The following is a 26,813-nucleotide window of genomic DNA, read 5'->3' as shown; positions in this document are numbered from 1 at the left end:
GTGGGGGCGTTTTAATTAAATACAAAAATTTGTTATAGTTTTTCTTTCCCTTGGAAAATCCAACATTTGGCGTTGGTGCGGTCTTGTGGCGGAAGTTTGGCAGCATTATCATTTATATTCGGTATGGTGATTTTGGCGATGACTCCCGTAGCTCTACTGCCTTGACGGAGCTGTAACAGGGCACCTAAGATTGGCTAAGATTATTACCTTATCATATTAACCAACCCTCTTTCGCTTATTTAACGTGCCCGTGCACAGAGAAAAAATTTGAACCGGGTACCATCGTTCTCATGACCGATGCTTCCCCCAACGGCTTCTTCGTATCGCATCTATCATATCAGCGGCTTCCCCCGGGGTACAGCCCGGGAACAGGGGAAATTTTTCTTTTCAAAATTCTTAGCCAAACAAAAGGAAAAAAAACGACCCGAGTCCGATTCTCTCCCGAAGGCCGAAGTTTCCAGCAAACCTCGAAGGCAAATTCACTCTCAATCCCCCCTTCTTATATTGATCGTCAAAAAAAAAAACACACTTCCGGCGTCGAGTAAACACCCGGAAGTCGGCAACTGAAACGCATGCGCGCTGCTTCATAACATTGAAAATCCAAGATGGCGGAGCAAGGCAGGAGCCGAGTTGATGGCGCTCCTCGCGAGACTGCTGTCGCTGTCAACCCAGAGAGGCCTGTCCCTATGAAATTATTTGCTACTTGGGAAGTAGAGAGAACATCGCCCTATTGTATTCCACGGTAAGTTAGCTCCATCGAGTGCGATCTGTGTGTTGTTTTTGCATCTTGAACGCATCTGTCGCCTTTTTCTAGAAATTCAAAAATTTGTCGCGACGTGACCTTTTACTTACTAAAGGATTTTTCTACACAAAGCATAACTGTATAAGATGTCCTTTAAGCTCGGACTGTATTTTTATTTTTTTGCCGATTTCAAGTGATTCGGAGAAATTCGATAATAATCAAGCTTGAACTTTAAATTTGCAATTTCCTCCTTACATTTTTAAAGATTGAATGATCAAGCCCGAACAAGTTGGCATGTCTGACATATAGGGTCGAGACAAGCTCTTTGTTGATCTTACTGTTTTGCCTGTAAGATCATCTAAGGAAGATGTTCTAATCGTGAATTGCACTCAATACTCGTTAAAAGGAGAATATTTACTTTTGAAAATACCGATGTTGTTTTGAGGAATTATTACTTATATTTTGGATTTCTAAACCGATTCAGATAATTCGCGATCGTGATCCTGCATTTCCTATTAGTAGAAAATAGGTGATTTTTAACCTCATTTAAAGATTTCCCGTGGCATTGTTAAAGGTTTTCAAAGGCGGCTTGATACATAATTGCGTTTTTAAAGGTTTTCACCTTATTAAAAACAAAATCAATGAAGATCACTAATTAGTTAATTTGTTGTTTTTGATTCTCCTGGTGATTTATAATTCTTATGATTGTTATAATAATTGTACGTACTTGACTGATATTTTATTTTACTTCATTTTTTACTCAATCATTTGCAAAATGAATGGTGTGTGTGGGGGAGAGGGAAATTGCCTCCTAGATTATTTCATAGCTCGTCTATAAACTTTTGTAGTGTTAGAAAATTCAAAATTATCATAGCAATGCTTTCGCAACTGTCTAGATACACTCTGGGATACATGTAATCAACCTTGTTAAGCCTAGAAATTTCTCAATGTAGGTTGTGAGATTGGTCTACCATTCTTTGCCATTAAAAATTATATATTAGGCAGTCAGCTCTCTTTCAATATAAACATGGCATCTTGTGGTGCCATTACAAGACTAGATTTAATAACACAAAATAAGTATTTTAAATCTTTGTTTATATAAGCTTCAGTAAATGTTTACTCTAGTTGACATATGTGCATTGCCTTACTAAATGTCAGGATGTACTTTTGAAAAGAATGATTTTTTAAAGAAAACGTATCGAAACATTAAGAGATATCTTTAATTTTTTGAAATTAAGGCCTCCATGGGTTATTGTTTTAAAAAATTTGTTCAAATTGAAGTCCATTTAGTAGCCCCTTCCAAGCCGGCGATCAGTCTATCTTTGGCGAACATAATCAACAATGCCTCTAGTTTGCAAGTCCTGAAATAAAAATTTAGATATTAATAATCAGCAAGGCACAATGCATGTGCAAATGGAAGTGCAGTTTTTGGGGGTTTTGTAGTAAATCTAAAAAACTGTAGTTGCAAACCACTCCATTTTGCGGATATGAGGTCAATCCCACTTGTCAAACTGTATATTACAAGTGAACCAAGAAATCTATTTCTTGGGAATATCTAGAAGAAAAAAACCGAGTGTCAATCTTTCTCTACTACTAACTTACTCCAAGGAATTGATTTGGTTGCTGCTTGTCATATAAGAAGTTTTCCCTAAAAATCTATGAAATATCGATTTTGTAGTCAGCAAGCTGTTATTTATTCAGGCCACCCAGGGCCCCCCCTTCTAGCAGCCAAAAATACAGTAAATGTATGAGACATTATCTAAAATACAGGAGAAAATGCATTGAAAGGACCTTTTGGGCCCCCTTCTGTTCAAAATTGTGGCTATGCCGCTCTGGTTTATACTAAAAAGTGATATTGTATTAGACAAGCAAGAAAACCAATATATTGGTTGCCAAGTAAAAAAGAAGAAAAAGGCCAAAATAGAAGAGACTTACTAGTTTAATAAAACGAACTAGACTATCCCACAACTATCCTATCCCTTGATTGATGATCTACTTTTTATTAATTGACTGATTGTAATTATTTTTCAGTACATGTAGCCTAAAGCTTACACGCCTTGAAGTACTAAAACCCTTGGAAGCTAATCTAAGAGAAGTTATTATAGCTGTTTCTATGCAGGTAAGATTTGTATACATGCCAATCAAAACTCGAAGGGGATGTGCCAACAGCCCCTTGTTTCTTAGAACAACTAAAAACTTAGAACTACTTTGAAGTAGTAGCTGATAATATTGTTAGTACAAAACCGTAGTACGCTATACATTTCTTTACGGGTCAGGGCTAACATTTTTCTGGCATTGTTGCCATAATCACATTCCATTAAACCATAATATTTGTCACTAGCCATGTTTTGCAAATCCCCAAGATACAGCAGCTACAGTATATAGCAGCCAGTCTTAAATTGGTGATTTATGCACAGAATTATACAATCATTAAAGTTAAGCAGCACCTGACATTCGCCTTTGACAAATATTTGTTTATTTTAGATCAGTAATGTTACAAGAAAATGGTAGTTCTTACATGAACTTTTAATTTTTGTTTTTCTCAGAGCTCACGTCGGACTCTTAGATCTAATGAGATCATCCTTCGCCAGTCAGGACTAATAGACACTGTGCTGGACTTGTCTTTCTCTTTGCAGGTATAAAACATGATTTTACAACTATAAAGCATATGATCTAATAGCTATGTATGTATAAAACATATATAGCTATAAAACATATTGTAATAAGTTGACTTGAAGGCTTTTTATTCACCTATTTTATTAACACAATACAAAACATGGCGGACTACACGAGGAACTCCATCCGGGTGCGCATGTGCGAAAGATATGCTAATTAACCGGAAGTAAAACTACAACATCCCCTTCTCTAAGCTGAAAAGCTGAAAAATTACATGAGTACAAATGTGACTGGTAGTGTCCAATTAGGGATGTAAAAAAAAAACAAAGAACTTTGCAGTACTAATAATAACATAGTTCAATATCTAATGTTTGTGTAGCAAATGCTACAAGTCCAGTCTGTCTGGGGGCTTCACTGTCCGTGTTGATCTGCGTAATGGTGGACCACTTTGGGTAGGTGTGGACTTCGCAGGGGTACCAGGTGTAGACGTCCTTGGCTCTGTTGGGGGTTGGTTGCCGTTAGGTGCTGGTTCTGCTACAGGCTCGTAGTCATCAGTAGCTGAGGTATTATTCAAGCTTAGTTTTTCACCTGTGGGACGAATGTGTCTGCGGTTTCTGGTGAGAGTACTGCCATTGGCCATGTCCACAATGTGCGAGCGTGGGGTTGGCGCAGCGGCTCGAACTATTCCTGGCTCCCATTTGGAGTTGAGGGGGTTGAAGACTCTGACAGCGTCCTGAGGGTAGACAGGCTGTAGACACTTGGAAGTCCTGTCGTAATATGATTTCTGTCGGTCTTGTCTGGCTTGCAGCTTGACATTGGCATCATAGTCAGGTTTGTTCAGTAGTGCATGCCTGGAAGTAGCTGGCAGGTTAGACTGATATATTCTGGAATTTAGCAACTCTGCTGGTGATGGCAGGGTGTGACCCAAAGGGGTTGTTCTCAGGCACAGCATGGCTAGATGTGGGTCTTGCCCTGATTCCTTGCACTTTTGAAGGAGATCCTTGACAGTTTGCACATTTCTCTCTATGAAGCCATTAGCCTCCTTGTAGTATGGGCTTGTAGTTGTATGAATAAATCCATAGGTGCTGCTAAAAACCTTGAATAGAGCAGACGTAAACTGGGTGTCATGTCCTGTGACAAGTTTGTCTGGTATGCCATGTTCCTCAAATATTCCTTTGAGGTGAGCGATGACAGTAGATGATTGGATGTTAGTTAGCTTGCGCACAATTGGGAACTTACTGTAGTAATCAGAGAGTAGTAAGTATGGTGAACCGTTCCAGGAGAACAAGTCAGATGCTAGGGTGTGCCAGGGCCTTGGTGGAACATCATGAGGCATTAGCGGCTCTTTAGTGTTCATGGACTGATTATGCTGACAGGGAGCACAACTCTTGACCATGTTGTCGATGTCGGCATTGATGTTCGCCCAAAAGACTGATCCCTTGGCTCTGAGCTTGCATTTTTCCGCACCCTGGTGTGCATAGTGTAGCTGCTGTAGAACATCTGGTTGCAGGGTCTTTGGAATTACAATTCGGGTACCCTTCAGGACCAATCCATCGGCGACAGTAAGTTCGTCACGATAGTTCCAGTATGGGTGTAGTAACTCAGGGCATTCAGCTCTTTTGTTTGGCCAACCTTGGGCGATGACGGCACGAAGTGAGTGAAGTGTTGTGTCCTTCCTCGTCTCCTCTTGGATCTGCGTTATCCTAGTAGGGCTAGCATTGAGGTGCAAGTGTAGCTCATGTATAGAGACATCAAGTCCAGCGATAGTGTCACCGGGACTTGGGTTAAGTCGTGAGAGGGCGTCGGCCAGGGGTATGTCCTTCCCTGGGACATATCGAATGTCGATGTCGTATTTCTGTATCCGCAGCATCATCCTGGCAATGCGGGGTGGCGCGCTGGCCAGATGCTTTTTGAATATTGCCTCCAGTGGCTTGTGGTCCGTGTGGACCTGGACGTGGCGTCCATAAGCGTAGTAGTGGAATTTCTCGAGACCATGGACGACTGCAAGCATTTCCCTTTCTATGTTGGAGTACCTCCTCTCGGTTTCAGTGAGTAGCTTACTTCTGTACTCCACAGGGCCTTTATCTTGGATGAGTGTCGCGCCGAGGCCACGTTGAGATGCATCCACCTGGATTACGACAGGCTTGGTGCTGTCGAAATACTGCAGCGAGGCTGGCGATGTGATGAGCTTCTTGATATCATCTACAGCTTTCTGGTGTTCTGGGCACCACTGGAATTGACTACTTTTCCTTGTCAAGTCCCAGAGGACCGCTGCTGTTGAAGCGAGGTTGGGTATGAAACGGCTAAGGTATTGCGTCATACCTAGGAAGACTTGGAGATCTGTGAGGCTCGTTGAAGGATCCATGTTGTTGATGGCTTCAACCTTAGCAGGGTCAAGTTTCAGACCATCTGCACTTAGGGTGTGTCCGAAGAAGACAAGTTCCTTGCTGGCAATTTTGCATTTGTCAGCATTGAATTTCAGACCAGTTTCATGGGCACGCTCCATTACTGCTTTCAGGTTATTGTCATGCTCCTTACGGTTGCGTCCGTAAACAACTATGTCATCTGTGATGCCTGTCACCCCAGGTAAGTCACCAAAGGTTTCATCGACCTTCTTTTGGAAGATGTCCTGAGCACAAATCAGACCAAAGGGTAGTCGTAGGAATCTGAATCTTCCATGGGGAGAGTTGAATGTTGTATAGAGTGAGCTTTCCTGGTCAAGCTTTATGTTCCAATAACCGCTGCGGGCGTCAACTATGGAGAAGTACTCGGATCCACTTAGCTTTGATAAGACTTCATCAAGAGTGGGTGTACGATGATGTGGACGTTTGATGGCGCAGTTGAGGTCCTTTGGATCAAGGCAGAGTCGTATGGAGCCATTCCGCTTTGTGGAACAGACTAGCGAATTGACCCAGTCAGTGGGTTCATCAACCTTGGTGATGATTCCTTGCTGTACGAGGGATTCCAACTCCTTGCGCAGAGGCTCCTGAAGTGCTTCAGGGACTCGTCGTGGCGGGTGAACCACAGCGGGTACTGTAGGGTCAAGTGTGATATGGAACTCTCCGCTGAAGCATCCGATGCCTTCGAAGCAGTTAGCATACTGTCTTAGTAGAGCTGCCTTTGCCTCAGGGTCATCCTTGGGTACTTGAGCTGGTCGTATTTCGGCTGGCTCAGCCTGGTCTTTGCTTAGACTGTGGTTAAGGGTTACAAGCTTCATTGCAGTACATGTGGGTAGTCCTAGGATTGTAGGTCCTGTCGTGTTTACAACATGAAATTCATGAGGGCTGGACTGACCGTTATGTAGTAAAGTGAGGTTGCAGGTACCGTAGTGTTGTACTTCATGGCCTCCATATGCTGTTATCCTTGTATCTGATGGGGCTAAGCTGAGGGGCTTGCCGTCTATGTCGCAGAGTGACTCTGGATAGATGTGCTTGTAGTTGCTTAATGGGATCACATTTCCTTCAGCACCAGTGTCAATCTTGCATAATAGTGGTAGTGTCCCGTTACTCGAGTTAACCTGTATGTTGACGAGCGCTTGAGTGATCTGTCGAGACATACTATCAATGGTCAGAGAGTGAAAATATAACTGTGGGGAATCTAGGGGCTCAGGTGCAGTGCTAGCATTCTCATTGCTGAGGGTGTTTATCTGTTGCTTTGATTTGTTCCGGTTTCCCCGCCTGCCTCTTCCCCTCGGGGTGGGACCTTGGGGTTTGGTGGAACGGCAAACCTTGGCCCAGTGGTTTGGTTTCCCACAGTTGCTGCATTTTGTTCCGTTTGCGGGGCACAGGGATTTTTGTGTCACATTATGGCTAGTGCCACAGTTCCCACAAGTTTGTATTTGTTTATTTTCACGTGAGTGTGTCTTGGGATGTGAAGAAGGGCTTTTGTGGGTTGTTGCGTGTACAGGTATAGTGTTTGTGCCTCTAATATCTTGTAACTGAGCCGAAGTGGCTTCCTCAGTCCTGGCTATGTCTATTGCCTTAGCGAGCGTTAGAGTTTTGTCTAGCTCGAGGAGTTTAGCCTGGACACGTGGGCGGCGAGACCCGAAAATTAGAGCGTCAATAATGTGTTCGTCTACATTATCATACCTGCATTCGCTGGCTAGCAATCTTACTTTCTTTATAAATGAATCCACTGGTTCATCGTCCTTTTGCTTCAGAGTGCGTAGTTTAAATCGTGCTAAGCGAAAATTGCTCTTGGGGGCGACGTATTCTTCAAACTTCTCCCAGTAAGTTGACAGCTTTTTCTTCTCGTCTGAGGTTAGCGACCACGTAGAAACTAATTCAATTCCTTCTTCTCCCGTCCATATCAACAGATAACTGACCTTTTCTTCCTCCGATTTGGACTTAAGCTGGCCAGAAAAGTACAATTCGACGGTTGCCTTGAACTTTTTTAGCGCTTGTTGAAGATCGGTTGCATTCCAGTCCATACGAGGGCTAGTGAGTCCAGTGAGTTCGGCCATTTTCCTTGTGTAAACTTGCTAGATTTCTCGTAAAATACCGACCTGGTATGTTTGAGAGTGATTTTCCTTCAGTTTGCTTCTGACACCATGTAATAAGTTGACTTGAAGGCTTTTTATTCACCTATTTTATTAACACAATACAAAACATGGCGGACTACACGAGGAACTCCATCCGGGTGCGCATGTGCGAAAGATATGCTAATTAACCGGAAGTAAAACTACAACACATATGATCTTACGCTATAACATATGTGATCTTACAACTATAAAATATATGATCTAACAGCTATAAAATAATATGATCTTACAGCTATAAAATATATGATCCTCACAGCTATAAATTATATATGATCTTATGGCTATAAAATTTATGATCTTACAGCCTATAAAACATATGATCTTAGAGCTATAAAACATATGATATTGCAGCTATGAGACGTTTGACTTTTAGAGTTTTGACATACTCTGAGCGATCTAGAATCAGGGCTTCTGGAATTACGCGCTTGTGCGGGAGCGCGTAATTTGGCTTTTTCCACGTAATCCGCATTATCCACAAATTTCCGCGTAATTTGGCTAAATTTTGAAAGACAAAACATTTAATTGCACAGCTGATGTGTTCTTTTAGGGTTGTTACCCCTATTTCTCGTGAAAAAAGAGAGATATTCTTCGTATTCAGTATTTCGAACTGAATTTCCAAAAACAAATAAAATGACTAGGCGTTCTTTGCTAAACCGCGAAGGCCTAGGACTAATAATAAAATACCTTTTTTAATTGGCTGGTGGCTAGGAGCCAATGAAAACTCGCCTAAGATATTTTCACGCAAAAAATTAACCTTTTCAAGTTATTTCGTGCTTTCCTTCGGTACAAAATGTTGCTTAGGCGTAACAGTTGATATTCTGTGTAATTTAGCGCGTAATGATCGGTTTTCTGCGTAATTTAGCGCGTAATTTAGCCAAGAATCCCACGTAATTTTGAGTTTTTTTCCGCGTAATTCCAGAAGCCCTTTAGAATGCTTTTTTTATCTAATTCTTTTTCATCTTATGCTTTTTAGTTTTGTCTTCGAGTGGACTTTCCACCGTTGTGGGGGGGGGGGGGGGGGTGTGCACCCCCTTCACCCCCCCACCCCCCCCCCCTGGGTATGGGCCTATCTAAGAGCTTTAAAATATATGATCTTGCATCTATGAAACAGATGATTGCAGCTACAGTACATAAAACATGATCTTACAATCTATAATAAGATTATATTTCAAGGATTTTACAGCTATTAGACATATGATCTTGCTCTGTATATAATAAGAATTCAAGTATTGTACCTGTATAGTGAGCACTTGTGTATTTGCTTTGTTCAGTATCCCCATTTCATCAAAAGAAATGGCAACAATCTGCAAGTGATGCTGCAAAGGCGGAAGAAGTACAAGAACAGGGCTATTCTTGGCTTTAAGACACTTGCAGTGGGCCTTGTCGACATGGGACAGGTAACATTTTTTCACAAAAAGAAATTGGAACAATTTTGTAGAACAACACTAAATGTACAAATGTTAGAGGAATTTGTGAAACTGCATGTTTTTAAATAAGCAGAAATAGACAAAATGACCCTACACAACACACCATAAGTGTTATGACTCAATGTGACATCAATGTATCTTTTTACCGTTACTTTACAATTTTGGTTTGTTTTGTAGGATTGATTTCCGCAAATTCGTTTGAAATGGTAGCTGATTTTTAGAGGCTTATTTTACAGGATTAAAAGAAATTTTAAAATCTCATTATGTTATTACATGCCAACTTACAAGACTGTTTCTTCTTGTTCTAAGGTTCTACAATTTAACATGGATAACCAGCTGAAGCTTTACGTCAAGGGCAACTCCTCCCACGTAGCTCAAGTCACTGTCAGCTCCCTGACGAGGTATTAATCTTCTTTTTATGACTTTTGAAAAGTGTATAGTGTCCAGATCAGTTTAAACTTGACTCCCCTCCTGTATTACTCCTAAAAGCAATTTATAACAACAGTTAACTAAATTACATGGTTGATATTTGCAGTCAGCCTGTAGATACTGAGAGTGATCGCGTACAGGGATCCACCACCGTGCCCAACATGTCATGTGAGTATCTCTGAATAGGTCCAAGTAGGCTCGTAGCTAGGGTGGGTTCGGAAGAACTTCCCCGCTCTACTGGAAGGTCTGCTCTGATGAAAGAAAATTAAGCACCACTGCGAGCTAGGGTGAGTTATCTAAGAGAAAATGGTCTGTTAAATGGTAAACGACCCCCCCCCATGCACTGAAAGTCCTGGCTACTTGCCTGCCAAGTCAAGATATATAATATATTATTTTCTAGATTGGATCCAGCCTCCTTTCTCAGTGAAAGGGACCTCTGTACTTGTCATTGACATGCGTTCTGTTTTCTGTCAGATGTTCGTGACGGGGAGTCTAGTGACGATGATGATGACTACTCACTCTCTGAAAATAGTGATAGTGGCGCTGATCCTGTATGTAGCCATTTCATATGTATACTTATAAGATTTTTATCCCATGTGTTCCCTGTAAGATGACCATCCCATGTGTACTCTGTAAGATTAACATCCCATGTGTTCCTTGTAAGATTAACATACCATGTGTGCCCTGTAAGATTACCATCCCATGTGTTCCCTGTAAGATTACCATCCCATGTGTACCCTGTAAGTTTACCATCCCATGTGTTCCTTGTAAGATTAAAACCTCATGTGTTCCCTGTAAGATTACCATCCCATGTGTACCCTGTAAGATTACCATCCAATGTGTTCCCTGTAAGATTACCATCCCAAGTGTTCCCTGTAAGATTACCATCCCATATGTTCCCTGTAAGATTAACACCTCATGTGTTCCCTGTAAGATTAAAGATGTAAGATTTAAGATTACCATCCCATGTGTACCCTGTAAGTTTACCATCCCATGTGTACCCTGTAAGATTAAAGATGTAAGATTTAAGATTACCATCCCATGTGTACCCTGTAAGATTGCCATCCCATGTGTTCCCTGTAAAATTACCATCCCATGTGTACCCTGTAAGATTACCATCCCATGTGTACCCTGAAAGATTACCATCCCATGTGTACCTTGTAAGATTACCATCTCGTGTGTACCCTGCAAGATTACTATCCCATGTGTACCCTGCAAGATTACTATTCCATGTGTACCCTGTAAGATTACAATCTCATGTAAACCCTGTAAGATTACCATCCCATGTGTACCCTGTAAGATTACCATCCCATGTGTACCCTGTAAAATTACCATCCCATGTGTACCCTGTAAGATTGCCATCCCATGTGTACCTTGAAGTTTACCATCCCATGTGTACCCTTTAAGTTTACCATCCCATGTGTTCCTTGTAAGATTAACACCTCATGTGTTCCCTGTAAGATTACCATCCCATGTGTACCCTGTAAGATTACCATCCAATGTGTTCCCTGTAAGATTACCATCCCAAGTGTTCCCTGTAAGATTACCATCCCATGTGTTCCCTGTAAGATTAACACCTCATGTGTTCCCTGTAAGATTAACATCCCATGTTTACCCTGTAAGATTAACATCCCATGTGTACCCTGCAAGATTACCATCCCATTTGTTCCCTGTAAGATTACCATCCCATGTGTTCCCTGTAAGATTACCATCCCATGTGTACCCTGCAAGATTACCATCCCATGTGTACCCTGCAAGATTACCATCCCATGTGATCCCTGTAAGATTACCATCCTATGTGTACCCTGTAAGATTACCATCCCATGTGTACCCTGTAAGATTACTTTCCATGTGTACCCTATAAGATTACTATCCCATGTGTTTCCTGTAAGATTACCATCCCATGTGTACCCTGTAAGATTAGCATCCCATGCGTACCCTGCAAGATTACCATCCCATGTATACCCTGTAAGATTACTATCCCATGTGTACCCTGTAAACTACACAACCCGCTTTTTTTAGGATCTGATTGAGGAAGACCAAAGACAAGCTGGAAAAATAAGGCAAAGGACCATTGCATCTAAAGTAAGTCAAATATTTCTAGATGCATAGATTGGTTTTGTCTTGAATTCCCTGATGTCTGTATTTGATTCTGTTTGTTTGGTAATTGTTTCTTAAAATCAAGAGTCCTAGAACTTTGCTATAACTTTTTTTAAACATTTTTTGTTTGTTTTCAATGTTAAGTATAACATTGTAGAACATATAAAAAAAATGTTTAGAAAAATTCTTCTTTGTGAAGTTTTTTTCATATTTGTTTCTGGCAATTTTGCCTTTGCATGATAAGATAATCAGGTTTTCGGTTTAGCGTAAAAAGTGCAGGTATGTAATATTTTTCAAATTTGTTTTAAAGTTTGTTCTTGGTTATTAATGTTTGGACAGTTGAACTATAGATAAAACACTTTTAATACTCAAATCTGTAGCTGTTTCTGACTGTATGATACTAACAATACAATAACGGTATATATACCGTATAAAGTATGTTATTTGATGTTTGTCTAAGTTCCCTTCTAAATTTAATTGTTTTCCACAGAATCAAAGAAATTTCAAGCAGAAGTTTATTGCACTCCTGAAAAAGTTTAAGGTGGCAGATGACGAGCTAGGAGACCAGCAGGACCAATTCCTGGACATGGACATCAGCCCCCCTGAAATAGAGGCTGCTGATGATGACTTCATGTATGTGGACGACTTATATGATGATGATAGTGACATGGACAACCTTCCTGAAGACACTATTTCCATCTCATCCACGCCGAAGCCATCGTTAAGGTTAGGATAGTATACCCTATCTCATTCACACTCAAGCAATCGCTAAGCTAAGGACAATATAACTATCCACCCCAGGCCATCAGTACAAGGTAAGGACAGTATACCCATCTACACCCGAGGCATTACAAAGGTAAGGACAATATACCCATCTACACCCGAGCCATTACAAGGTAAGGACAATATACCCATCTACACCCGAGCCATTACAAGGTAAGGACAATATACCCATCTACGCTCGAGCCATTACTAATGTAAGGACAATATACCCATCAACACCCGAGCCATTACAAGGTAAGGACAATATATTCATCCACACCCGAGACATTACTAAAGTAAGGACAATATACCCATCTACACCCGAGCCATTACTAATGTAAGGACAATATACCCATCTACACCCAAGCCATTACTAAGGTAAGGACAATATACCCATCTACACCCGAGCTATTTCTTAGGTAAGGACAATATACCCATCTTTACCCGAGCCATTACTAACAAAATGACAATATACCCATCTACACCCGAGCCATTACTAAGGTAAGGACAATATACCCATCTACACCCGAGCTATTTCTTAGGTAAGGACAATATACATATCCACACCCGAGCCATTACTAAGGTAAGGAAGCTCTATCCATCTTATTGGAACTCAAGTTGTCGACTCCTAATGTCCTTGCCTTTGCAAGGATGCATTTTTGTATTTTTTTTTAAGTTGGATATGACTAGATTTTGATTGAACTCATGGTTTGCGTATTTTCTACAGACCATTCTTTGATGCCCGAAATTCAAGTGAAAATGTACTCAAGAAGGTGGTGGTATGTGTCGACTACAGCGAGGAACGTTTCCTTAAAGCATTTTAGTACAAGTTACTTTAGTCAAGTGTTCATGACCAATATTGGTCAGACAGGGGCGTGCAGGCGGAAGTCATCGTCCCTGTCGTAGGTAGATAGATGTTTGAGGTGTAACAGGGCAAGAGGATGCTTTGAAGCGGTTTTACTCATTCTAACGTAGAAAGACGAAGCATATGGTCTAAACACATCAGCTTTATCTAAGATTATAGTTTATCCAAGATTGCAGTTACGTCATCGTCCAAAAAACTTGTTTTTTTAAGTTCCCTGCTAATTGGCTTTATTATGGGACAAAGAAAGTTGAGCAATGAAAAAAAACATCAAAGCATTTATACAGTAAATGCATACTGAAAATCTGAGCACAACCAACCACAGTTGTGTGGAAATATAGAACTAATACGAATTCTTAATGCTTGTTTTATTTTTATCTTCAGAGAATGAATTTGTTTTTATTATTCATAATTAGATTAAGGAAGAAGATGACCAGCTTAAACAGATTCTGTCTCAGATTGAGAGCGATGAAAATAATGCTTCCACCGATCCAGAGACGCATCTAGTAAGTGTCACCACTTGTGCATGTGTATGAAGTGATGAGCTCCATTTAAACTTTGAATAACCAAAATCAGATTCATGGTTCTTTCCTCGCTTTCTCCTCTATAGCGGGTTTTTACTCTTCATCATCCTTAAACACAACGCACGCTATAAAAGGGATAGCTCCGCCCTCTATTTTGCAAGGTTACCCTTTAACGCTATAAAAGGGATAGTTCCGCCCTCTATTTTGCAAGGTTACCCTTTAACATCTATTCACCAATACCTTATACACCAATAACCCTTTGCATCTTCAAAGCACCCCCCTAACATATTTTCACCTTCAATAATACCATTATCACCTCTGATTCTTTTGTTTTCTGAGGGACGATTACCAGCGAAATTCCCTCGAAAACAATAGATGGTTCTAAATTTCCCTCATGCATAAATGATGAGGGAGATTTAGTTTCTAAATTTTCCTCGTGTATTAATGAAAAAGGAAATTTAGTTTCTAAATTTCCCTCATGCATTAATAATGAGGGAAATTTAGAAAAAAAAAAGAATCTTGTTGTGTCTTCTTAATTTCCCTCTACATCAGTGCACTAGAGAAATTTAGAACCAAGATGCTTGCCTTCTAGTTTCCACCAGGGAAACAAATAGAAGGTAGCTTCCTGATTAGTGCAGGAATAGACCCTGCGCCAAGAGACCAGAGTATTTGATCTAGTGATACCTAAACAACGTAAAGATATACACACCTACACCTCAAACTTCTATCTACCTATGCCACAAAGATCTATTCACCTACACCCTAAAGATTTACTCACCTACACCCTTAATATCTACACACATACACCATGAATATCTACCACCCTACACCCCGAATATCTACTCACCTACACCCTGAATATCCACTCATTTACACCCCGAATATCTTCTCACCTATATCCTGAATATCTACTCACCTACACCCCAACTATCTACTCACCTACACCCTGAATATCTACTTACCTACACCCCGAATATCTACTCACCTACACCCCGAATATCTACTCACCTACACTCCGAATATCTACTCACCTACACCCCGAATATCTACTCACCTACACCCTGAATATCTACTCACCTACACCCCGAATATCTACTCACCTACACCCCGAATATCTACTCACCTACACCCCGAATATCTACTCACCTACACCCCGATTATCTACTCACCTACACCCCGAATATCTACTCACCTACACCCCGAATATCTACTCACCTACACCCAGAATATCTACTCACCTACACCCCGAATATCTACTCACCTACACCCCAAATATCTACTCACCTACACTCCGAATATCTACTCACCTACACGCTTTACTTTCCCAGGACACCTTGACACCACCGTCTGATGTGGATTCACATTCAGATTCGCCATGTTCTGATCCGGGCGTGCCCGACCATGATCCTGTGGTTCGAAGAAGCGTGTCATTCAAAGAGAGAAGACATCGCAGCGAGACTGCACCTGAGGCCAGCAACAAACGACGAAATAGCGACGTCGAGATACAGGTACCAGCATGTACAACCGTCAAGTTGCCTTGTGTTGCATGTATTATTTCGTATTATTCCACATTTTGATTGGGGGTATTCAAAAGTTTTGACGGCCATTTGAAGCCCAAGGGACCAACCCAAATTCCGATGAATTTATTTATTGTGGTTATTATTATTTTTTTTCAAAATGAGCTGTGAATGAGTGAATGCGGGTTCATTGAAAAGGAAGTGTTGTTTTGGCGTGGGACATGGTTTCGTAGGTTACGAAACCCTATGCGAATGGCATGCCAATCTCAGTTGTAAATAAAATCCGCTTGAATCACGGTGAATTTCAGACTATCCAGTGTAAGCCCTCAATTCTATTTTTAAGCGCAAGCTCTTGCTTATTTTATTTATTTTCATCTCCCACGCGTTTTCTTTTGTGATCTCTTCACTTTCGTACACTTTCAAAAAAAAAAAACGTTGCCAGTGTAAATGGTAATTAGCAGTTCCCCTTATAAAAAATACTTTGGGTTCAGTCTTATTTCTTCCGAATACAATTTTACGCTGAGTTATTATTCTAAAAAAAATAAATTTAAATAGCAGCAGTCTTTCTTAGAACTATTATTTCCCATTCACCATCTTCACTGGCAGCGTTTTTTTAAATAGGTATATACAGTGGTTAACAAATCTGCCCTCTTGTTCACATTCCAGCTGCCCAAGCGCTCCCTGAGTGACCAGCTGACGTGTGTACTTCCCCTAGAAGACGACATCCCCGAGAGTATCTTGCTCGTCAATACTGCAGAGTGGCAAGGACAGGTAAGACTATTAAAGGAATATCGGTCAACCACTCCTTTGTTATTGTTTACAATTGAAACTACAGCGGCTCACCTGTAAGAAAATTTCAAAATAATAAAATTTGATGAAAAGTTTCTCACTTTTTTGAATTAGCCGATAGAAGTGGGTTCTTGGTGTGAAACTAGTTTTGGGAATATGAAATAGCGTATGCTGTTTGCCAAGGATGTGACGTTTGATGGTTGTTGGGTTAGTTTTCAGGAAGTGACTGATTTTGTTTGTCAGTATATGACTGCTGTAAGGGTGTGATGAATGAATGATGATAGGAATGGAAATATGAATGTTGTAAGGAAGTAAAATATGACTGTTGTAAGATTTGACGAATGACTGTTGTAAGGAAGTAAAATATGACTGTTGTAAGGAAGTAAAATATGACTGTTGTAAGGAAGTAAAATATGACTGTTGTAAGGATTTGACGTATGAATGTTGTAAGGAAGTAAAATATGACTGTTGTAAGGAAGTAAAATATGACTGTTGTAAGGATTTGACGTATGACTGTTGTAAGGAAGTACAAAATGACTGTTGTAAGGAAGTAAAATATGACTGTTGTAAGGATTTGACGAATGACTGTTGTAAGGAAGTACAAAATGACTGTTGTAAGGAAGTAAAATATGACTGCTGTAAGGATTTGAAGAATGACTGTTGTAAGGAAGTAAAATATGACTGTTGTAAGGATGTGACGAATGACTGTTGTAAGGAAGTAAAATATGACTGTTGTAAGGATTTGACGTTAAGGAAGTACAAAATGACTGTTGTAAGGAAGTAAAATATGACTGTTGTAAGGATTTGACGAATGACTGTTGTAAGGAAGTAAAATATGACTGTTGTAAGGAAGTAAAATATGACTGTTGTAAGGAAGTAAAATATGACTGTTGTAAGGATTTGACGTATGAATGTTGTAAGGAAGTAAAATATGACTGTTGTAAGGAAGTAAAATATGACTGTTGTAAGGATTTGACGTATGACTGTTGTAAGGAAGTACAAAATGACTGTTGTAAGGAAGTAAAATATGACTGTTGTAAGGATTTGACGAATGACTGTTGTAAGAAAGTACAAAATGACTGTTGTAAGGAAGTAAAATATGACTGCTGTAAGGATTTGACGAATGACTGTTGTAAGAAAGTAAAATATGACTGTTGTAAGGATGTGACAAATGACTGTTGTAAGGAAGTAAAATATGACTGTTGTAAGGATTTGACATTAAGGAAGTACAAAATGACTGTTGTAAGGAAGTAAAATATGACTGTTGTAAGGATTTGACGAATGATTGTTGTAAGGAAGTAAAATATGACTGTTGTACGGATGTGACGAATGACTGTTGTAAGGAAGTAAAATATGACTGTTTTAAGGATTTGACGTTAAGGAAGTACAAAATGACTGTTGTAAGGAAGTAAAATATGACTGTTGTAAGGATTTGACGAATGATTGTTGTAAGGAAGTAAAATATGACTGTTGTAAGGATTTGACGTATGACTGTTGTAAGAATGTGACGAAAGAATGATTATAGGAATGAAAATATGAATGTTGTAATGAAGTACAAAATGACTGTTGTAAGGAAGTAAAATGTTGCAAGGATTTGACGAATGACTGTTGTAAGGATTTGACGAATGACTGTTGTATGGATGTGACGAATGAATGATGATAGGAATGGAAATATGAATGTTGTAAGTACAGCATAACTGTTGTATGGAAGTAAAATCTGACTGTTGTTTTACTGTTGTAAGAATGTGACGTAGAGTGGTTGTCAGTGTGTGACGTGTAATGTTTGTGTTATCTTGTTTCAGCTGCTTGCTCTCAAGCTTTGGGACGAGGAAGTCAAGATGATCTGCACTAGATGTAGCTCAGACATCCAGGCTGTGTTTGCGGCAATTGTAAACAAATACCAAAAATTGTATGTTTCCCTGGATGTTTAAAAAAATATCATTATTACTATTATTATTAATTATCATTATACCGTCGTGGCCACGTAAGCTATTGTATAGTTCACTCTTTCTTGTGACTATGTAGCTTTGCCAAGGCACTCTTCTTCTCAGGAGGCATTGCAGATATAAAACCCTTTTAAGATGTTAAACTGTCAGAAACTCCATTTGTAACAAAAATATGCGGAGCCCTGGGCGAAGGCTATAAAAGAGATAGTCCTCTATGGATAGCCATAAAACTGTGTTAGTAACATGAGCACGAGGGGAAGAGGAGATTAAAGATTCAATGATTGAACAAAGATAAATAAGAGAAAACTAAAGAACTACCCCATATTTGAGACGAGGCGCCCTCTGACTATACGTTTGTGAACTCTGATCGGTGACCATTTTGGAGTGAGATGACATGATTTGTATCAATCCAAGTGTTGATCAATGCAAAATTAACGGAAGTTGTCAGAAAATCGTCCAAATTTAAATCACAATAACCTGCGCGTGCCAATTCCCAAAAGCTGTTTCCAATGTTAATAATACAATTGATTTGTTTTTATGGTCTCATGTTAATAATACCATTGATTTTTTTTTTGTCTCACGTTAATAATACCTTTGATTTGTTTTTTGGTCTCATGTTAATGGTACCATTGATTTGTTTTTATGGTCTCATGTTAATAATACCATTCATTTGGTTTTTTGGTCTACTTTTCAGTTGTAATACACACTCAGATGCTCCCCCAAACTTGCGTATTGGTATAGCTGGTACAGAGCCATATATCAGTTCCATATTGCGACCTTATGTGGAGCATCTTTCATCTAAACCGCCTGAATGGCAGACCTATATTCGCTTCCTGGTCATCCCACTTGGTGAGTCGATCACGTGACTGTACATCTTCCTGGTCATCCCACTTAGTAAGTCGATCACGTGACTGTACATGCTTTCTGGTCATCCCACTTAGTAAGTCAAACACGTGACTCTCCATCTTCCTGGTCATCCCTCTTTGTAAGTCAAACACGTGACTGTACATGCTTTCTGGTCATCCCACTTGGTAAGTCAAACACGTGACTCTCCATCTTCCTGGTCATCCCTCTTTGTAAGTCAAACACGTGACTGTACATGCTTTCTGGTCATCCCACTTGGTAAGTCAAACACGTGACTGCACATGCTTTCTGGTCATCCCAATTGGTAAGTCAAACACGTGACTGCACATGCTTTCTCGTCATTCCACTTGGTAATACAAACAGGTGACTTTACAGGCTTTCTGGTCATCCCAATTGGTAAGTCAAACACGTGACTGTACATGCTTGCTCACTATTCATTCACTGTCTCATGCTATCCCATGACTGCAAAGATAACCTGATCTGGGAAAATTATTTGATTTTTTCCCAACAGGGACGCAGCCACTTGCAAAGTACATAGCGTCACTAGATAGTACATATAACTCCATGTTCCTGGACAGCCACTGGAGGGAAGCATTTGTCACATCCCAGCCTAAAGTCGGTAAGTACATAGCGTCATTAAGATAGTACATATACCTTAATGTTCCTGGACAGCGACTGGAGGGAAGCATTTATAGCATCCCAGCCCTCAGTTGGTAAGAACATATCGTCACTAAGATAGTACATATAACTCCGTGCCTGGATAGCCACTGGAGGGAAGCATTTATAGCATCCCAGCCTTCAGTTGGTTAAGTACATAGAGTCACTAGATAGTACATATAACTCAATGTTCCTGGATAGCCACTGGAGGGAAGCATTTATAGCATTCAAGTCATAAGTTGGTAAGTACATAGCGTCACTAAGATAGCACATATACCTCAATGTTCCTGGTTAGCCACTGAAAGGAAGCATTTATAGCATCCAAGTCATCAGTTGGTAAGTACATAGCGTCACTAAGATAGCACATATACCTCAATGTTCCTGGGTAGCCACTGGAGGGAAGCATAGCACCCCCGTCTTCAGTTGTTATGTCAACATTCTTTACCTTTGTAAAGAATGTTCTGGTGCAAACCCAACCGATGCCAGCCTAATAACTCTAATGTAAAACTATACTTGAACAAACTATAATGTTTCTTCTAGTCCCAAATTCCCAGCTCACCTGGTGTCAGCCTACCCTTTTGTCAAATTCTACTTGTGCTCAATTCGCCTTGTATCATAGTCTCATGACCTTTCAGGAGTACAAACGTCGCTGAATATAAATATTTTGTTTGTCCTTTAGATTTTGATTTGATTAGAGAACGGGTGGCAAACTTCATGTCTGCACCCACCTTTACTTACAACTTGCCCATAGCAGAAGCGCTCATCAACACCAAGGCCAAAGGGTAAGTGAACATTTCGAGGTTAAGTGCACATTTCAAGAAACCCATGATATTTTAAAGAAGGCCAATTACGCCGCCATTTTATGCCCCAGCTCAATCCTCAGTCACACAAAGCATCCATTCCCATAGGCTAATTAAAGGCAGTAACCAAGATATTTTCAACCAAATATCGTCAATAACTATAATCTTAATTCATCCGTAGATTGTTGTTTTGAAGTTTCCTTGCAAATAGACCGGTGTATTCCTTGCAAATAGACAGTTGTATCATTTATAATAATATACAATAATAATGTATATAATAAATAATGTATATAATAATATATGTATAATATATGTAATAAATAATGTATATAATATACAACTCGTGACACGAGTCACGAGTTTGTGTGACGCAATCCCCAGTCACACAAAACATCCATTTCCATAGGCTAATTAAAGGCAGTAACCAAGATATTTTCAACCAAATATCGTCAATAACTATAATCTTAATTCATCCGTAGATTGTTGTTTTGAAGTTTCCTTGCAAATAGACCGGTGTATTCCTTGCAAATAGACAGTTGTATCATTTATAATAATATACAATAATAATGTATATAATAAATAATGTATATAATAATATATGTATATTATATGTAATAAATAATGTATATAATAATATACAACTCGTGACACGAGTCACGAGTTTGTGTGACGCAATCCCCAGTCACACAAAACATCCATTTCCATAGGCTAATTAAAGGCAGTAACCAAGATATTTTCAACCAAATATCGTCAATAACTATAATCTTAATTCATCCGTAGATTGTTGTTTTGAAGTTTAATTGCAAATAGACCGGTGTATTCGTTGCAAATAGACAGTTGTATCATTTATAATAATGAGTAGTTGATTGACATTCCTATTTCGCAAAATGTTGAATTCGATACAGCCGGGAGGGGAGGGGGGGGGCTTTTTTATTGTACCTTGGGGTACAAGCGAGAGGTTATGTCTGCACTATGCAAACAAACATTTACATGTTTCTGCACACTTGTAGGATGGAGGAAGGGTCTGCACAGTTGTTCTTACCATTTGTTTGTGTAAGTACGAAACTTGTTTCTTAATTCGCTTCCCCAATAACTAAACTTACATTTTGCATTTGCATATGTTCTATCTGATATTTAGTAATTCTTTTCGATTTCAGGATGTAAAGATTGGATCTATGGATACATCACAAGGTTAGTCCCTCCCATCTTCCACTATCTTCTTTTTACTCTTACTTTCCCCACTTGGTGTATTATCTTCTCTTTACTCACACTTCCCTTTTTACGCCCCCTCCTTTGGTGCAAAATCTTCTCTCTGACTTTCCTAACTTATACGACACATTCCTTGATGTATTATTTACTCACACTATCCCTACTTACACAACCATTCCCTTCTGTTTCTTTGTTGCATTTAAGCAGAGTATTACATTTTGTGACTAAATGTATTGCATTTTGTCTAAGGTATTACATTCTGTGGCGTTTCAGTGCCTTCCTTATGCCAATGCATGCTCCTTGCTGTGTTCAAAACTATATTGATCTATAAAAGTATTGGAGTCACCACCCATCTTTCAAGATAATAAGCGTTTATCATAGAAAAGTGCTGCAGGAGGACTTGTGTAGCACAGGAGAAGGTGTCTTCTTGCAGAGAGAACTCGAGGAAAATTGGTTTGATTAGTCTTCTACTTTGTTTTGCCTTATACTTGTTTGCTTATCTCCTTCCAGATGAAGAAGTTGTAACAACCATCGGCTCACCTTCTACTAGTGGAGTCACGATCACAGGGACCTCTCTTAGAGGGGACTCCCAGGCCCCTGCTGTGAGTGGTTCCCAGTCTCCTCCTTTGACGTCAAGCACCCCGCCAATGTAAGACTGCCCTTCATACCTGTAATTTTAAAATCCGTCTTTCCGAATTGCGTGATTACGTCGTTTTGTTTTTAATTTTCAAAACTCTCATACTACAAAACTTAATACTTTCCCTGCATTATTTGATACCTTAGACATAGAACTGAGCTCTTTTAGTTGAAGGATGGACTGAGATTTGCCGCGATTCAAGCGGATTTAGTTCAATACTGAGATTAGCGTCTCGTTTGCACAGGGTTTCATAGCCTACGAAACCATGTATCGCGCAAGTCGGATTCACTACTGTACCGTACTACATTTCAAAATTGTCTCTAAAAAATGCAATTGTCTCTAGGGGAGGAGAGGCCAGTGATTATTATGTTTCTTCTTTTGACAGGAATCCTAGCAATCCAATTCATGTTTCACCTGTTGCGGCTCCCCCGGGGAGTTCTGGGATAGGCTCTGAGTTGATGGATCTACAGGTGGACTACTGGCTTGTCCCCAGTACCAAGAAAGAGGTTACCAAGGTAACAGCCCTCAAATGGCAAACAAGTTGTACAAAAAGGTTTTATCAGCGCCGCATAAGCAGATCACTTTAGGTATAGAAAGTGATAAACTATGCAATAAACTTATCTACCTTAACCACCGTGAACTAGTTCCTTTTCAATGGGTATTTGCTTTGCAAAAAGAATTTAAACAATTTCGTTAGGATCACTTTTAATCCTTATTTGACTTTTAAAGTCATCCTATTTTTTGCGATATTTAAATTGATTAGGGCCTGTATTTATCTAGATGTTTCCATAGTTCCTAAAGATATGTATTTAGGAGCTGCGCCTTTAGGCTAAAGCTGAATCTCAATATTAGAGTTTAATTGCTTACTGTTTGTGTTTTTGTCTCCAGTCTTCTTTAAAGACAACGTTCAAGTCTCTAACGGTTACCAGACTTCCCTCGGCAGAGGAGCCATCTGCTCTGTCGCTTCAGGCGATCACGAAAGAGCGTAAACAGAGAGGTATTTTCCTTTCCCTTGTCCCCCCCTCCCCCCTCCGCAAATCCTTAATCACGTCCTCGTTAAAGCCGCATTATCACCAGTTTACTTCCGGTCGATTACGTAACAATATCCGATTATTTTTAACGGAAACGCGAAAAATATTTCAAAATATTGAAAGCAGTGTGTTTATTGGAAGTTTCTTTGAGGATGTGATTGATAATTTAGAGCGGATGGCCTGTTTAATATCTCGGATTTTAATAGATTCTTTTGTCTTTTAACGGTTGAGGTTTCCGTCGGACCTCCGGAAGTAAAGTTGGTGACAATGCGGCTTTAATGAAATAATAACTTCACTGTCTATTTCCCCCATTATCAGCGCCCATAGGGGTGGTGGAGGGGGATGGAGGGGTGGGAGTGGCGGCACCTCCCAAGTTTTTTTTCTAAAATTATATTTCGAGCATTTCGAGGCCCGTTACGGCCCAGTTGAAGTCCATACACTTCCCACACTCTGTCACGCAATCCGACGCCTACAATAGACAAATGTAATATCTCGTTCATGGCTCTTTGGCCAGATTGATTCGCATAGCCCAGAGATTTGCAACATGAAATAACCAAATTGCTAAACGAACCGCATAAATGTATTGCAATAGCATACTAAAAGAATACAAAAAGCCCAAATAGTCGTGTTCGTGAACCAGAAGAATGAATACAATACACCAAAAACTGGAATTCGACTCTGCCAAATTTTCGTCTTTGAAGAAGTCTTATAAAAGACGAAAATTTGGCAGAGTCGAATTCCAGTTTTTGGTGTATTGCAATAGCATACTGGAATTTAGTCATTCAATGTAAGCCCTTCCTGTGTGAAGTCAATGTCCAAATTTTCCTCATATTTGTAAGCATTTCACATGGTCTGTGATGTGCATGCGCGTACAAAAAAGTCACCCTGTTCTTTTGTTGAAGGGTTTGAGGCAATGATGCGTTCAATGAAGAAGACGAAAGAGAAAGATTCCGATACACGGAACCAGCCTGTCGTAGCAAGCGTCTCCAAGCTCATCTGTACCACAAAAGGGCAAAGCAACACCCTTAACGGTACGCACAACACAATGCACACACCATTTGTACATGCATTTATCATCCCCATTAGAGGCTCAGGAATTCCAATAAGGGAGGGGGAGGAGGCCGAAGTGAGAATTTTAGGAAAGGGGGGCTCATAATTTCTTGTTTTTTTTGTTTGTTTGTTTGTTTGCTTGTTTTTTTTCTCTGGCTTTACTTCTCCATATTTCTATGTGCAAAATATCGAGAAAGATGGCGCTCCGCCCCCCCCCCCCCCCCCATTTTGAAATTCATTTCAATAACTTTAACTGGATTTCAAAACATTTCTATATCAGGTGCATTCACTGTTGAAGCTAAAGGCCCTCTCCCGTTGTAGTGATGATAGGCGCGGGTTCGAGTCACGCTCTTGCGGGCCTATTTTTATTTTTTTTTTATTTTTTTCATAATGACCATACTTTCTTCCCGTTGTAGTGATGATAGACGGTTTTCCCTGGAGTGGGGTCAAGTTCTTCTCGCTGTCCTCTCAGTGGCCAACACACGTCAAGCAATTCCCAGTCGGTCTCTTTACACGGGTCGAACAATGAACGTTTTTCAAGTAAATGGGCCTTTTTTCAGATGATAGACTTTAAACGTGAAAGCGAGGCTTTTGGAGCTTGTATATTTATAGTCGTATTGCTTTTAACATTTTTTTGTTTTACAATAAAGCCTTAAGCTAAACATCTGGCTAAAAAAACTTGAAATGTATGTTTGTTCTATAAAAACAAAAAGCTGCAAATCATTGCAAGACTATGAACAAACTCCGGACTGCCAAAAACTCGCTTTCAACCTCAAGTTTAATCATCTTGAAACGGCCAATTCGTGCAAATCCGAGTTAAAAGAACTTATTGTACTGAGAACGTGGTGAAAGTAAGTGTAATAATTTAATATTAGTTTTCACGGCTAATCATATTCGCTATGTTATATTGTGAAAGAAAATAGAATTTAAAAATAGGATTATACTGCAAAATAATTATTCAGAGCTTCGAGCACCCCAGTGGTCCAGGCATTTTATGTTTTGGTCCATTGCTAATTGCATGAAATGGTTTCCCTTCGCAATATTTGTCTAGTGTGTAAAACTGAACCTTATTTGGTCGAACCTACCGCTTTGGAATCCTTTAATATAACGTAATTACTCACAATGCTGTACTCATTGGGCATTGCTGTCGAGTTTTGCGCTCATGATTAACAATAAAGTCAAAGGCGGCTGACAAAAGATTATGTTTGTCGCAACTTAAATTCGGAATGAAATGTATTTTTAGGACTCTTAGCGTGTTATCGAATAGTTCTTGTACCGAAATCTGTCGAGACTTTTTGTTGCAATTAGTGATTTAACTACATTTTTAAAATAAAATGCCTGAACTACCCGGCCAAAAATAAATTAGAAGCTTTGGATATATATTGATTCTTATATATCGATACCTTATTTTTGCACACATCACAGGCCGTTTTCCAGATGTGTGGATTTTGATAATAAAATCGAGGCTTTGGTAGTAGATCTGACGTTTTATATAGCCGTCTTGGACTTTTAATTTATTATTTTTTTCTTTTGTTTTATAAAAAGCCTGAAGCTAAACAGCTGGTTTCGGGCTTTAAATGCTGTAGTTTGGTCAAAAATATGGCCGAAAATAACTGCAAATTAGGTGAAGACAAACTCTGCCGAAGCCTCGCTTTCGCTCTGAACTACAAACATCTGGAAACCGGCCATTTGTGAGAATTTCCAGGAAATTCATTATTGTGATTCGATGTTGTGTCATTGACCATTGACCGCTTTAAGAGCAGCTTGAAGACAGCTTCCAGTGAAGAAGCAGAACCCATTGAAGTGCGATGCTTTTGATGACAAAGTTGTTGAGCATAGTCCCCTTATCGATTTGCTGAATGTTATATATGTATTTATACTATATACAAATATTATAAATATATGTTCCTTTTAAGATATCTGAAATGTCACCTATTTCATTCATCTTTATATAGCTACATTGTTAGTTAAGAAAAAAGTAAGAGATAAATTGGAATAGAGGAAGAAGTTTATTTAAATGAAATAATCATGAGATATTACCGTTTTGAATTGATAGTTAAGATAGGTTATTTACGGAATAAAAAAGGGTTTTATTTTATATTAATGAAATAAACTATGAAATACATCATGAATACCGTTTTTTTAGCGGAGCCAGCCGCGGAGCTCCATAGGTATAGAAATATGGTATAGCTATGCGACTTGGTTTTGTGGTCATCACGCGGGTATCCTGTGGTGTCACAATCCATCCATCCATCCAGTCAATCGTGCAACTCCCAGGCCCCCTCGGTCTTACGTTTTTTTTACCGCCATC

At 39.6% G+C, this 26,813-nt stretch overlaps 1 protein-coding gene across 1 annotated transcript; it reads left to right on the top strand.

The window, feature by feature from the left end:
* Window positions 1-573: 573 nt before the first annotated feature.
* LOC5505050 (phosphofurin acidic cluster sorting protein 2) lies at window positions 574-26,627 on the top strand. Its single transcript, XM_001625868.3, has 24 exons — window positions 574-742; window positions 2,774-2,861; window positions 3,289-3,378; window positions 9,170-9,295; window positions 9,635-9,726; window positions 9,861-9,922; window positions 10,229-10,305; window positions 11,777-11,839; window positions 12,345-12,580; window positions 13,344-13,395; window positions 13,895-13,984; window positions 15,331-15,510; window positions 16,186-16,290; window positions 18,111-18,217; window positions 18,949-19,103; window positions 19,630-19,737; window positions 20,455-20,557; window positions 21,586-21,628; window positions 21,733-21,766; window positions 22,295-22,433; window positions 22,807-22,936; window positions 23,310-23,418; window positions 24,355-24,483; window positions 24,919-26,627. The coding sequence occupies exons 1-24, from the start codon at window positions 606-608 to the stop codon at window positions 25,029-25,031; spliced, it is 2,568 nt and encodes an 855-aa protein (XP_001625918.2). The 5' UTR covers window positions 574-605; the 3' UTR covers window positions 25,032-26,627.
* Window positions 26,628-26,813: the final 186 nt, after the last annotated feature.

This window comes from Nematostella vectensis, chromosome 7, assembly GCF_932526225.1.
Source record: "Nematostella vectensis chromosome 7, jaNemVect1.1, whole genome shotgun sequence".
In the NCBI taxonomy this organism is placed as follows: Eukaryota; Metazoa; Cnidaria; class Anthozoa; order Actiniaria; family Edwardsiidae; genus Nematostella; species Nematostella vectensis.
The sequence above is the reverse complement of the archived record's forward strand: the minus strand, read 5'-3'. Positions and strand labels throughout refer to the sequence as shown.